This window comes from Lepidochelys olivacea, assembly GCF_965140295.1.
Source record: "Lepidochelys olivacea isolate rLepOli2 genome assembly, chromosome: 6".
Lineage (NCBI taxonomy): Eukaryota > Metazoa > Chordata > Testudines > Cheloniidae > Lepidochelys > Lepidochelys olivacea.
In genome coordinates this window covers 38296523-38312552 of record NC_140416.1, presented here as the reverse complement: position 1 = coordinate 38312552, position 16030 = coordinate 38296523, and the positions used below count along the sequence as shown (strand labels likewise).

The 16030-nt window shown below is 38.5% G+C and overlaps 1 protein-coding gene across 1 annotated transcript in view; it reads right to left on the bottom strand.

Moving 5' to 3' along the window:
* DCDC1 (doublecortin domain containing 1) overlaps positions 1-16030 on the bottom strand; it is a 418510-nt gene that overhangs the window by 230677 nt on the left and 171803 nt on the right. Inside the window, exon 10 of the mRNA XM_084631193.1 lies at positions 106-198. Within this exon, the coding sequence (XP_084487319.1) occupies positions 106-198 (93 nt within the window). The remainder of the gene's footprint in view (positions 1-105; positions 199-16030) is intronic.

Genomic DNA, 16030 nt, shown 5'->3' with positions numbered 1-16030 from the left:
AGGGATTAAAATCAGTTTTATATTCAAATATAAATAATAGCTCTCACTGTCTTTGAAATGTTTTTCCAGGTTTATCAAAATATTTAACTGATATTATTCACTTACTTTTTCTTGCTCTAAATATAATTCCTCTGTTGTCATTGAAAGAATGCCTTTTTCTGTGATTCCCCCTCTCTGACCATCAATTGCAAAATCCATCTGAAAAATGTAAAATCATTTCTTGAAATGTGCATAAAATGTTGTTGATTACAACCCATATTTACAATAGTGAAAACATTTTAACTGTGATACAATCATTCATACACAAGTTCATTCACAAAATATTTATTCTATAGCCATTTGAAAATACAGATTTTATTAACATTATAGGGACAGTTTCAATTTAGAATATATATATGAAAAAACTCACCCTTTAGAATGAATAACCTAACTTTGAATATATGCAATTTTTAATTTTTATATTATAGTTATTTTGAAGTTGGCAAACAGTTTTTAAGATATATCTAATATAGACAATAATAAAATAAGTTGTGTGGTACCTAATACTTTTTAGTCACTCACTACTATATAGCTTGCTTAACAATCACATGTTCTAGCTCTGTGGGTGGGGACTGCTGTTACCACTCCAATGTGATGCTAAGAGAGAAGTGGCCCCAACCCCATATTTCCCTTGGTACAATAGTCTTCTAATGAGATTTCCCCACCCCGCCCCACTCTGGATCACTGTATGAGGACCACAAAGCTTGGACAGAGCACTGTCCCCCCTGCAGGAGCAGATTTCAAACAAATGGTGCAAGTGCACCATCTTTACTTTTGACATTCTCAGATTATCAGTTGTGAGAATTTACTGGGTAAAATCCTGGCCCACTGAAATCAATGCAAGCTTTTCCATTGACTACAGTGGAACCAGCATTTTACCCACTGTTCCACACTTTGGGTGGAATTGTGAATACACATGTTGGAATAAGCTTTACAGCCACACACCCAGAGTCCAAGTCTCTACACAGGAAAAGTGTATGATGGGAACTTGCTACTGGGAGGCCACATTGTCAGATGACTGGGTACTGGTGCATCCATTGGCATTAAAGAGCATAGCTGATAGTAAGACTGGAAGGACTGACGGTGACTGGGTAACTATTCAGGCTACTGTATATGTTAAGGTTGATTAATGATAAAGTACAGTGAAGTTGCGGCCAAAAGCTTTTCACCATAAGCCAAGGTTTTATTCTTGCCACCCACAATGGGCATCAGCACAATTAACTGCACACAAAATGCTATCTTTCACATGATAAAACAGATTGTAGATGCCCTTGTAGCTTTCTGAATACAATAGAGTAAATACTTGGAACCCCAAAAAGAATATGAGTTTTGTAGTAAGACAAAGCTCCATGCCATTATTAAGAAAATGTAAGACAAACATTTGAATGTGTTCAAACTCTTGCTACATTGTTCATAAATATAACATTTAAATACATTTTGCAATACTGTACACAAATAGAAATCAAATAAGAAATATGTAAAGCAAAAGTTGAATCAAGAGAGAGCATTTTCACTTTGAAAAATTATGCAGCGTTAATAGCGTCTCCTTCAAGTATCCAGACATAATGATAATATGCCCATTTTTTCTTTTAGGGCACAATTCTCCTGTCAGCTTTGCCTAGCGCAGCTCTGCTTTTGGCATAATTTAAATGGAAGACACATAACAGGTCTCACTTGTTCAGACTGCATTAAATCTTTTTCTGTTCTGTTCAGGTTCTTGTATCATGCCCATCACCATAGAGTCAAGTGCCTGCTGTTTGAAAAATATTTTGTATATTAGGCATCATTTCATATAGACAACAGGTGGGTGCCTTCCAATAAGATTAAAGAGAGGTATAATTTGTCCAACAGAACAATTTTGTCCAAGAGAGTTAACTACATATGTCTTTCAAAGATTAGAAACACTTCAAAATGTTGGTGTGCCAGTTAAAAGTTAGAAAGACAATTTCCCCTTCAGTGCTAAACCTAGGCACCATTCACAGTAAATCTGTGTATCATCAAATATTATACATGTACTAAATATGGGAAGGACAAAAACCAAGAAGCTCTACAAGCTGCAGTTCAGAGAGTTCCTGTGGAGGTGGAGTTATAGCGCTGGATCTACATAGTTCTACCGGACTAAGTCAATATTGATCCATTGATTTCCATGGAACTACACCAATTTACTCCAGCCGAGGTTGTGGCCCATGGTTTTCAATCCAGAAATGAGGCAAAGCTTCATATGTGTGGATATCGCAAGATTCACAGGGAAATCCTAAAAAGTGCCAGGCAACCCATGCAGAGAACCAGACTTTACCCTTTGCCAGCAAAACTCATTCAAGAGACATGCTGTCACGGTCCATAACCCAAAGTGGGTTGATGGCATAAAGCAAGACCCTATAGATAACAAAGTAAGCACTAATTTCTACAGGAAATTCCTAATGGGTTTACAGACAGGTGATGGCACAAAAGTGGCTCTTCCCTTACCCATCTCCTTCTGCTTAGGAATGTCCTTTCACAACCCATATGAGACTGATTACTGATGTTCATGTGGAGGACCTTTCACTGAACTGGGGAAGGGGAATTATATATTACTTTGAGCTTCCTGCCTCAAAAAGCCTGTTTACACTAGGGACTTTTAAAACACTGTCCACTAATTTTGGCTCATTTCCACCCAGGTCAGCAAGATTGGTAGCATTAATGTACATGGATCGCCAGCTGCTGCCATCATTTTATGTACTATGCCAGTCAGACTGACATTGATCAGGAGATATATTGCCGATGCCCCATCTGCACTGGGCTCCCAGAATTGATAACCCAGGTGGAAGTGAATTGGTATTAACCTGGATGTCTAGAATAGACAGGGGCCATACATAATTGTGTCATTGGAATAGGATTTCTTCTTTCATTCATCTGTACCATGCAGTGGGAAATTATATGACCTCAACTCTGTACATATACTTTTGCTAATTTTCCTCTCTTCATAGAATCTCAGAGTTAGAAGGAACCTCAGGAGGTCATCTAGTCCAACCCCCTGGTCAAACCAGGACCAATCCCCAATTTTTGCCCTGATCCCTAAATGGCCCCCTCAAGGATTGAACTCACAATCCTGGGTTTAGCAGGCCAATGCTCAAACCACTGAGCTATCCCTCCCCCCAAATTCTTACACAAACAATAGCATGGTGGTTTGTTATTTTTAATAAAGGATTTAAAGAAAGGTTAGAGAGGGACAGAAAAGAGAAACTGAAAACAGAGTGAGAAAAGAGAGAAAAGAAAAAAAGGAGTCAGAATTGAGAGGGAAAGAAATAGAAAGTAGTCAAAACCAAAAGAAAAGAAGAGACAGCAAAGAAGAGTATAATAAAAGAAGCAGAAGATGGAAAAGAAAAGAAAATAAACTAAGAGAAAAAATAGTTAAGGTATGAAGAATTGAAACAATTTATTTGGACAAAAAATGAAAGAGAAAGAATGAAAGAAAAGAAGTACAGGGAAAGAGAGCACAAAGATGATGGAAAGAATACAAAACAAGGAAAAAAGTAAAAAGCAAACAGCAAGGCAGAGAGTACAAGTACCAAAATCAGCAAATTTGATGGACATAGAATCATAGAATATCAGGGTTGGAAGGGACCCCAGAAGGTCATCTAGTCCAACCCCCTGCTCGAAGCAATTCACATTGGTCAGGCTCTCTAGGTTTTCTGAAAATTTTAAGCATCTGGATAAACAGGTAACCTACCCTTTCTTAAAATCATGTGGGAAAAGCTTTTAAAAATACAATGCAATGGACATAATTTTCTGCCACCTTGTATCTTGTGTAATTATTTACCACTCTGCAGAGTATATGCAGTGCTGTATTAAAATGCTATCATTCTGATCTGGTAATATTTTACATTCACTTTGCACAAGTGTAACTGAATACATAGATGCAACCCCATAGCAAATTCGGCCTAATGTGCAATTAAAGGCTAGTTCTGGCTATTTTACAAACGTGTTCACTTTTAATAAATTCTTATAATCTTTTCCTTGTTTCTTTGTAAGATGCATCCCAGACATAATTTCTCCACAAATTATTGAGGAGAATGGGTTCTTAACTTCCCATGGAGGGTATGCAGCTAGTAAAGCATAGAGTTCAGTATAGCATAAAGTGAGCTATGCTTTCTGATCATACAGAAATTGTTCCTCCAGCATAGCAGCTGTACAAGCCAACTTTTTAGGTGCTACATATAAACATTTTAATGAAAGAAGATAGCAAATGCTTGTTTACATTTAAAATATGTAAAGTAGGACCGAAGAAAGCTAACTTTTTTACAGAGAAAACAAAACAAAAACCCTTGAGAGATAACAAAAGGGTGGATTAATCAATTCTCCTTTCAACAGATGGGCATAAAGAATTCATGGAAAATGTTTGTGTTTTGAGCAGTAGAATATAACAGAATGTATAGCTGGACATTTTATAATTATAGTTATGAGATGACAAATGGATCAATAATTATATATTCAAAATACAAAAGGGTTTTAACTAAATGTTCATACTTTGCTCAAATATTATAAAATATCTAATTAACCTGCATGTAGAGCGCATAGCCAATTTATAGTCTCAAGATCTCACCATAAGAAAAACTTATGCCCATTAAATTTAAAATATTAACATTTGTAACCAATTAGCACATAGCTACTGTTCAAATAAGTAATCTGAATTATGTTTTACATGCAGATAAATATAAATAATACAATTTAACATAAAAACTGTGGCAATCAGCCTTCAGATATATATATTGACAAGATTACCCAATGCCCTATTACTATACAAAAGAGTGGGACAAATTACTTATTTATATATACAAAACATGCTTATAAAGGCCAGCTGCAGGTATTTTTTGGAAAGTGCATTTTAATAAGGTCCTATTCAGTAGGGGAACAAATGGGGGAAAAGTAGTTTGCACTACAGAGTTTAGTGCAAGAGCTCTCTCTTTTTCTAACAACGAAATCAATCATTTGTCCAGACTGTGGGGAGTCAGAGTTAGTTACTGAAAAGAGCTCCATATATAAACAAGTCAATAACTCATTGTGTGTTATTGTTGGGCTGAAGAAGTCTCCTTTCAAAAAGCTGCCCCTGCTTCTCTGAGAATGAATGTCACTGTATTCAGAGAGTGGGAGAGGGATCTTTTGTTTCTAGCTATTGCTGGCTGCCATTTATGTATGGGAAAAGAGAAGTAGCTGCTAGTTGAAAAACCATACCATAACTATTGCACAATTCTACATTATGGCTGTCCCAGAAAAGACCTTATTTTTGTAAATATACTTCTGTTAAAGACTTTACAAGTTTGCTTGAGCTTCTGAAATCTTTATTAATATTCCGTATATAATTATTTTCACTTTATAAAGAAGAAAATGACAATAGAAATTAGTGATGACAAACTATTTAATAACTTAATTTTATCTGAATGTGAATAATTAAAGCAATTAACCAATTCTGTTTGATAACTATAGTTACTCAACATATGTGCTATAGATAACTATATTTAGTAATTTAATAGTAGTATATAAGTAAGCTTTGATCTTTATTATATTCTGTGTTTCTTGTAATAATTAAAAGATTATAAAACAATAGTAACTAAATCATCTCCATTCAGATTTGGGGAAAAATGAGAAGTGCAGCATTATTGTAGTTCAAGCTGCAATAGTTAAGCTTGATTCCTTGATCTCCAACAGTATAGCTTCCAAAAAGTGTCAGTGTTCTAGCCTGATAATTTACAGGACCATAGGCCCCAATCCTGCAAACAAACAAGTGATATACATTCCACAAGTAAGCACATGTATTGAATTCAGTGAGATTGCTTGGATCAGTACAGTTACTCACATGTGCGTGTTTGCAAGAGCATAGTGTAATTAGGTTCCTACTGATCACTAGTGCGCCTCCTTGCCTCTAGGTCTAGGAATGTAGCTTTCGCTGCATAGGGTGTCCCCTTGCTCTTCATCGCTCACTTTGCTATAGTCTTTCTTCTGATAACTTGGCCCTCCAGCTAGGTCACCCTTTAGTCCACCAGTACTTTGGTTATGAAGGACAAAAGGACAATTGTCCAAATGCCATCTCCAAATGGTGTTCAGTCCCAGTTTGAGGCTCTATGCCACTATAACAATGGCTGGTAGGGCAACATGGGCTCACCCGCTAAGCTGGGTTCCAGCCCAGGGACCCTACAACCAGCAATGCAGTCCTGTTGCTGTTTCCCAGTGCTCCTTTCTACCAAGTCTCTCTATTTTCTCTTTCTCTTGGATTTTCCATGGAAGCTTACTTTACTCCCTGCTCCTACCTTCACCGCTCCTACCTTCTTGCCAGATTCCTTACTCCGGGGCAGGCTCTCCCCCTGGGACTTTGTGCTTGTCCCTGCTGACCTCCCTCATCCTAGGGACTGACTGCAAAATTCTTCCCCTGAAGATCCTCTCTTTGCCTTGGTCTACATTAGGGGGAGGAGGGGAATTGATCTAAGTTACGCAACTTCAGCTACGTGAATAACGTAGCTGAAGTAGACGTATTTAGATCGACTTACTTTGGTGTCTCCACCATGGTGAGTCGACTGCTGCTGCTTGCCCGTCGACTCTGCCTACACTCTCGTGGTGCTGGAGTACAGGAGTCGATGGGAGAGCACTCGGGGGGCGGGGTTGATTTATCGCGTCTAGACTAGATGCGATAAATCAATCCCCGCTGGATCGATCGCTGCCCGCCGATCCAGTGGGTAGTGAAGACAAACCCCTTGTCTTTGTTTTTTGGCACAACATATGAGGCTATGACCACCATTTTCTTCATTCACTTTTAGCCATTTTTTTAAAAAAAGTCCTTTCACTTAGTCTAGTATCCTTAAGGTAATGCAACATTTTCCTGATATTCTCACTAGTCCCTTTACGGAAACATCTTTGATCCAAGCTGACTCAATTTTTCATAAAAGAACTTTGTTTCCATAGAATATTGTCCACAATGCCACAGATCATGATCAACAGTTTATTTGGTTTTGCACACATTATACAACCTATCTTTATGTATTTTAATAAGTTTAATTTATCATTTAAGGCACAATGATCTGCTAACACTATAAAAATGACTACTAGACTCTTTGTATCTGACTATGGAGAATAGTATTATCTTCAGTTTTTGAGCATACATCATAAAATCTTCATCCTTTTGTTTCCTTAGTCCGTAGTTCTTGGCATTCCTTCACAAGCTCCTTTCATTCACAAGCTCCTTCATGACTACACTTGTCTACTTAAGGATATCTTATTATCCACTTCCTCATTTTTTAGAGCTTGTTTTTTGCTGCTTTGTCAGCCACCTCATTTCCAGGTATGCTGATATGTGCCATAATCTACTATTCGCAAAAAGAAAAGGAGTACTTGTGGCACCTTAGAGACTAACCAATTTATTAGAGCATAAGCTTTCGTGAGCTACAGCTCACTTCATCAGATGCATATCGTGGAAACTGCAGCAGACTTTATATATACAGAGAGAATATGAACCAATACCTCCTCCCACCCCACTGTCCTGCTGGTAAAAGCTATTACCAGCAGGACAGTGGGGTGGGAGGAGGTATTGGTTCATATTCTCTCTGTATATATAAAGTCTGCTGCAGTTTCCACGATATGCATCTGATGAAGTGAGCTGTAGCTCACGAAAGCTTATGCTCTAATAAATTGGTTAGTCTCTAAGGTGCCACAAGTACTCCTTTTCTTTTTGCGAATACAGACTAACACGGCTGTTACTCTGAAACCCATAATCTACTATTGTTACACAGATACCTACTTGAATTATTTCTGTAGTTAGGAATATTATTTCACTGTTTGTGTCATTTTTTCTTCCTGAAGTCCCTGATCTGATTGTCATAATGCCTGACAAGGGCATCAAATAAAATTACAGCTGCAGCTGGTCACACATCTCGTACTCAGGCTAATGCGAACATTATCCCTATTAGTTCAGCCATTAGAACGGTCACATAATTCAGTAGCCTTTTAGATTTTTGGACTGGGATGACAGAAGGCTGTTCCTACTCCACCCAGGCTGTCATCTTTTGATCCGTCTGTATAGACTTGACTAAGCCAGCCCCATTTTTCATAAATTAATTCAGAAATTGTATTGGTCATAATGTGTAGTATTTTCATTCCCTTGGTTTTTTTCATACTATTCCAAATCCACAAATGGGAGAAATAACTGTCCAGCTGTAATTTGATTTCCCATGACTAAAAATTTTTAGCGCTCTCAATTTTTCATTTAAATATATCTCCTTTGCCTATTCTTTCCCTGATCGTATGAGGAAGTCTGTGGCAATCCATCACATTTTGTCTATTAATTTCTCAGCAATCCTCATAAATCCATTGTATACTTCTATTTTCATTATTCCTTTTACCTTTGCCCAAAAGATTAGATCTAATAGTTCCATCCTTAGGTTTATAGGTGCTTCTCCAGTGGCTATTTGCAGCACACATTGATGTTACCACCATTGTACCACATGTCAATCATAGAGCTTGGGCCTGGAACAGTTCCAAGTTTCTAACAGGTTTCAGAGTAGCAGCCGTGTTAGTCTTTATTCGCAAAAAGAAAAGGAGTACTTGTGGCACCTTAGAGACTAACAAATTTATTTGAGCATAAGCTTTCGTGAGCTACAGCTCACTTCATCGGATGCATTCAGTGGTTTTTGAAGCTGAAACAAAAGCTTGTCATCTGTAGTCTAAAACTGGTCTTATCAATGCATTATATATCATCTATACCTTATCTGCATCCCATTTGTATCCAGCTATACTACTAAGTAATTTAATTCTACTTTTACAATTTTTATGATATCATCTATGCAATCTTTCCAAGTTAATTTATTATCAATTAATTTATTATTATCATAGGAATATAAATTATTGAACTATCTTAATTTTTTCACCATAAAGAAATAAGTCCCAGCCTTCCCTAATTTTCTTCCTAATTAAAAGCATTCCCTTAGTTTTTGCATATGAGCATTTAAATCCCCCAAACATTTTCCCACTTGGAAATTCTCTGGAGTGCCTAATTTGTCTTTTCCTCAGCTACTTTAAGTCTTTTATGCTTAGTCCATATAGCACAGTTGTCTGCAAAGAAGGAAATGCCTATTCCTGTCTGCACACTTTCCAAGGGGTCATTTATCATAATGGAAAACAAAGTAGGGCTGACAATACTCCTTTGTGGAATTCCATTTTCAAGCTTGTAGGTTTTTAATAAAGTTATTCCCACTCTGATTTATATAGTTGTCACTTAAAAAGTCCCTTATCCACCAAAACATTCTCCCTTTTATTCCAATTTTAGCTAGTTTATATAGCAGGCCTTCCCTCCATAGCATGTCATATGCTTTTTCAATGTCAAGGAAAACTGTTATCATAAAGTTCTTAGTCCTTATGCTTTTTGTACCTCTGTTTCCAGTCCCTATATCAGGGGTGGCCAACCTGAGCCAGAGAAGGAGCCATAATTTACCAATGTGCATTGCCAAAGAGCCAGAGTAACACATTAGCAGCCTCCCGCATCAGCTTCCCCCCCGCCCCCAGTGTCTCCCACCCGACAGCAGCACCACCATTCAACACCTAACCCTACATCCCTGCACCTCCTGCCCGCTGTGATCAGCTGTTTAGTGGTATGCAGGAGGCTCGGGAGGTGGGGGGGGAGGGGAGGAGGAGGAGCAAGGGCGCAGCAGACTCAGGGGAAGGAGTAGAATGGGGCTGGGGCCTGGGGAAGAGCCAGGGGTTGAGCAGTGATCACCCTGTAGCACATTGGAAAGTTGGCGCCTGTAGCTCGTGCCCCAGAGTTGGCGCCTATGCAAGGAGCCGCATATTAACCTCTGAAGAGCCGCATGTGGCTCTGGAGCCAGAGATTGGCCACCCCTGCCCTATATGGTCAACTGTACATCTTCCTTTTCTGAAGCCACTTTGTATCTCAGTTATAATATCATTTTTCTCCAAGTATTCCACTAGTCTTACATTTATCATATTTTCCATGGTTTTCCTCACACATTATGTGAGAGCAATAGGCCTATAAACATCAGGTCTTGTATGTACCTTGCCTGGTTTCCTAATTAGTATCACCAATTCCTGTTTTTATTCCATTGGCAGCAGCCCTCCCCCCTCATCCTCTTCCCCCACCCCCATATATAATTATGTGACCACAATAGCATCTTTAGATTCCCTTCTGACAAGTGTGGAAGCATTTCATTACTTATGTTATCTTTACCTGGTGATATATTTTTCCTTGTTCTATTGGCTGCAATAAGCTCCTGCATACTACAATTTTTGTTTAACATATCATGAGTATATTCTCTCCAGCCATTTAATAGCTCACAGCTTTCCTCAATAAACCTCCTTTTTCCCTCCACTCATAAAACTCACTGCTTTGATTCATATTACTACTGACTTTTGGAATTCTTTTGCAAAAATGTCTGCCTTTCCTAAGTTAGAGACCTCAATTTCATTGTTTACAATATGTTCAGGTACACATTTACTTTTACTTCAAATTTCATTCATTCTTGGAATTTGCTTATATATTTCTTAAAGCTCTGAATATTTGTTCAATTTCCTACAGAAATTTCTCCAACTTCATTTTTTTGTCTTTCTGTTAATCCTTTGTGCCACCATCAAAGCATTATATATTTTATAAAAGTAATTAGGTCTTTACTATTAATTGTGTATCTTGCTTGCTTATATGCCTTATTTCTTTCATTGATTGTTAATTTGCAATCCTCATTCCACCAGGGAACTGGATTTCTAAGTCACTAAGTCAGGGACAATTTGATGTTTTGTTGATGACCAGATCAAGTCAATTGGTCCTGCTTTGAGCAGGGGGTTGGACTAGATGACCTCCTGAGGTCCCTTCCAACCCTGATATTCTATGATTCTATGAAGTGCTGCTATAATTCCTTTTATTATGTTGTTATAGAATTCTTCTATGTTCTCAGTTGTATAGTTACTACATAAATATTCATCAAATTGAATCTTGAAAATGTCCCCAATCAGCTTTTCAGAAATGTCAGCAAGGGACTCTTCTTGTGTTTTCGACATTTCCTTGGCCTTGGTACTCAATAAGCGTAGAGAAGTGATCACTTCCCATTTCAGTCTTTATGAATTTCCCAGATGCATTTACTAGCTCTATTATTTGTTCCAATTCCCAAATCCAAAACAGAAAAAGATCCATCCACTGAATTAAATCTAGTAGGTGCACCTGTATTCAATATAATCAGGTTATACATGTCAATAAATTGTTCTAAACATTTACCATTTTGATCAATTTTCTTATTTCACCATAGCTCATTGTGACTACTAAAGTCTCCACAAATTATGAATGGATTTTTGATATTATTAACTAGTGTTCCTAATTCTAAAATAACTAATTTTTACGTGCATTATAAACATTATAAATCTGTATGTAAGTGTTTTTGTTCTGTATGGGAATCTCAACAGCATGATATTCAAAACTTAAGTTTCTGTACATCGACATAACCAAATTCTTCTTTTATAAATATAACTTTAAAATGAAGCTTTTCTCATTTTAAATTGTTTAAATATTCCTCATATTGATACATCAAGAGACTGAAAAACTGAGCTATAAAGAGCCTGATTCAACAGTAAGCAGAAACACCTGTCTCATGCATCAGGGAAGACAGACAGAGTCCATACTGGGGGACTAGCATGGGCTATGAAGTGCAGAGGCTTGATGGATGTTTCACTAAACCAAGCCCATATGAATTCATCAAAAAAAAAATACTGGGATTGAATAGTAATCTGTTAAATTTATAAACTACTGAAAACCTACAATACTATTCATAACATCATAACAAATTCCTTGAACCATAAAAAACTCTGAAAGGAAAAAAACAACCATTTTTTTCTATTAAAAATCGTCATTAATATTAGCATGAACTTATTACATTTAATTTCAGCAAAAAGACTGACCCACAAAATCCCTTCAAATAGTTTCAGAGGGGAGAAAAAGATGCATCTGCAGAATCCCACATATTTACAGCAAATGGGCATTTGCAAATATAGAACAAAATATGCTATTATTTGATTGTACAAATGCCTTCACATATTTCCAAGTTCACCTACTGAGCCCTGTTTGATATTGTAGCCTTTATTATCTATAGTATGGGATGGAATGTAAAAAATTTCAGAATTAGGGTTAAGGTTACTAGTTAACCTTGGGATTTCCTCTGAGACCTTTTCCACTCATCTTATCCAGAACATCCAGTTCTGGAAGAACCTTTTATCCAGTTCTATGGAATCCAAAAAACTGAGTTTGAATCCAAACTTGTCAATGATGTTTCTTTACTGGAATTTCATAAAGCTACACCTGAGGTGATCAGGGAACTCCAAACTACATAATTATAAATCAGATTATATATATAATATATACATGTTTGTTTTAGAATATATGTATATATATATATACATATATTCTAAAACAAACATGTGCACATTTCATTCTACATTGTATCACATGCTTTATGATTGGTTTACTAATTTTATGAACCAATCCCTGTATAGACCATGACTTATTCATGAGATACAAAGTGTGCTAGTAAGCAAAACTGCAGCTACAAGCTTATCACACATTACTCTTCTTACTATTTCTTTATCTACTAGCTACATATTATTTACAAGGCCACTTGTGAATTCACGCTTTGTCCATTGTTAACCTCTGTTTCCTTACTTCTGTTTTCTTTCACTGTTCATGTAAGGCCTAAAGTTAGCTGGATCTATCTGGCAAATATCCAACCAATATATATAAAATGTAACTTTCAACAAACTAAATACATACAGATACATAAAGTATTAAGCTGCTTCTATATAGTGTGCATTTACCCAATAATGTGTGTAACCTTTCAAGGGCGGGGGAACTATTTTGCAAATATTGACACAGTCAAATGTATTCATAGACAACAATACTAAAATATACTGACATTTATGGTTGTGATACATTTCTTGATTACCTTATTATCTACAGTATACAGATTGTTTTTCTCGGTTTTGACATTGTATTGGTAGAAGCCTTAATATCAAAAGCAACTAATTGTAAGTAAAACTCAGATTACAAAAACAAGAGTCTTGTATAATTAAAAGAGAAAAATATAATCAAAATAATATATATAAAAACTGGACCAGATCCTAAACTGAGCCTGAGTTCTGCTCAGTAAGGAGGTAGGAAGAAAGGCTGTTTTCCATTCCATGATCATAGTAGCAGCTGAGGGCTAGTTTCATCATAAGCTACTCTAACTTGCGTTGGCTGAAAGGCTTCTCTAGGGATTGTTGCACTGACCCAGGATTTTCAGAGTACACCACTCTTCGGCAATGCCCACTTTTGTCTCCAACCCATCTCCCATACTGGTGGATGGCAGGGTCAGGAGGCATAGAGCTCTGCCATTCAGCTCATATTAATGGGCTGAATAGCACACTGAGGCCTGGTTTGATGAAGTAGTTTATTGATATCAGCAACAACTTCTTTTTAGCACAGATTCTTTTGCCCACTAAAATGTAGAAAAAGATTCTGAGAGTAGAAGACCCATTTGGTAAAAATGACCATTGAAGAACTGAATAGCAAATTAATCTCCTAAAAGTAACAGCAACAAAAGCCCAGACTTTATTTAAAAACACTGTCAGAGGCTTACTATGCACCATGCAGCAGTATTTAGAGGAAGTACTAAGGTTGTTCTAAGTCGGACCACTAGCATTGGGCCTTTAATGGAACCACCATCAGCGAAGGATTGGCATAGCCATGGCATTTCCCTGTCACCAACGTTCCCCATATTCTGGGAGAGAGGAAGGCAATGGCAAAGCCCTGGCAGTGGTACAGATGCACCAGCAAGCAGATTCCCCTCTGACAGGTTAATTCTCTGCTTGGTGTTTAAATTCAGATTACAGCTCCTCTGCATTTTCAGATTGGTGCAAAGAAACTATAACACAATAATTTTAGCCCAGAGACAATGCAGGACCACCTATGATCCTTATAAATATACAGTGAATCAGACGACACAAAAATTGCAGGAGAGGTAAATAACGAAGAGGATAGGTCCCTGATTTTAAAGCAACCTGGATCCTTTGTTAAATTGAGTGGAAGCAAACAATGTGCAATATTTTAATATGGCTAAATGTATATAGGAACAAAAAATGTAGGCCACACTTACAGGATGAGGTACTCTATCATGGGAAGCAGTGACTCTGAAAAGAAATTGGGGGTCGTGGTAGATAATCAGCTGAATATGAGCTCACAGTGTGATGCTGTGGCCAAAAGACCTAATGCGCTCTTCGGATGCATAATCCGGGGAATCTTGAATAGGAGTAGAGCAGTTATTTTACCTCTCTACTGGGCACTAATGCAACTGCTGCTGGAATACTGTGTCCAGTTCTGATGCCAACCATTCAAGAAGGATGCTGATAAATTGGAGAGGGTTCAGAGGAGAGCCATGAGAATGATTAAAGGATTAGTAAACATGTTTTATAGTGATTGATCTCTTTGAGCCTAATAGGTGACTTGATTACAGTCTGTAAGTATCTACCTGAGGAATAAATATTTAATCATGGACTCTTCAATCTAGAACAGAAAGGTATAACAAAATACAATGACTGGAAGCTGAAGCTAGTCAAATTTATAGTGGAAATAAGGCATAAGGTTTTAACAGTGAGGATAATTAATCACTAGAACAATTTTTCTCCATCACAGTTCTCCTTCACTGACAATTTTTAAATCAAGATTGAATGTTTTCTAAAAGATATGCTCTACAAATTATTTTGGGTAAATTCTATGGCCTGTGTTATACAGGATGTCAGATTAGATGATCACAATGGTCCCTTCTGCATTGCAATCTATTAAAACCACCATCTCACAGGAAGCTATTGATATTGTATAAGTGTGTAAAACAAGTGGCCTCCTCCCAAGCACCACTTCAGGGCCTCGTGGCAGCCCTGCAAGCAGAGGTGGATTAAGGTCTCCTGGGGCCCTGAGCTGGAGCAAGTGAGGGCGCCCCAATGCTGGAACCATGAACCCACCCCATCCCTTCCACCTACAGCTCTGTCCATGGCCCCACCCCATTCTGCTCCTTCCCCCTTCCCCCACCCCATTCCATCCCTGGCCCTGCACTGTTCCACCTCTTCCCTGCAGCTCTCCCCCATTCTGCCCACGACCCTGCCCCATTCCACCCCTTCCCCTGTGGCCCCATCCCCCGCTTGCTCCTTTTCACCACCCCTCATTGCCGTCCTGAGACTAGAGAAGCTCTGTGCCCCCATCGTAGCCCCGGGGCCGTGGCAGGGAGTGCAAACTTCTCCAGCTCCAGGGCCACAGCAGGGGGAGATTTTTCAAGGGGCCCCAAATTAGCCAGGGTCAGTAATCCACCACTGCCTGCAAGTGGCCCCTCACATCAGTTTCCCTTTTGGGTTCCCAGTAACTCCACGCCAGCTTATCCTCTTGTCCACTAACATAGTTTATTAAACAAAACAAATGCAAATTTCCATAACAAAAGTCCCAAAAGATAGTCCATATTACTGCCAGTGCATATAGTCCTTAAAACCTGGCTTTCTTCTCAACATAGAAGCAACATGTGTCTCAACATGTGTCTTTGCCACATTGGACTCTTTGTTTGTCCTCTTCAGTCCCTGTACCAGGACAGCCAACTCATATCAGAAGTAAGGCCCTAAGCTGCACCTGCTCAATACTTCTGATGCCCTAATGAGCCAGCTAGGCGGCCTGCTTGGCCATCCTGCCTGATTGGCTCAGGAAGCCACCAGGCCAGGTTTTTAACCTAGCAGCAGCAGCTTGCTGACTGTTCAACACCCAGAGACTCTCTGCCTCTACTATTGGCGCCTGTGCTGCCCCTTCCCCCAATCCTTGTACCACCCCTTTTCCTTGAGACCCCGCCCTCACCACCCCTTCCACACTGAGGCCCTGCCCCCATGCTGCCCCATACCCAAGGTCCTGCCCCCACACTGCTCCTTCCCTTGATGCTCTGCCCCTGCTCCTTTTCCCCGAGCCCCG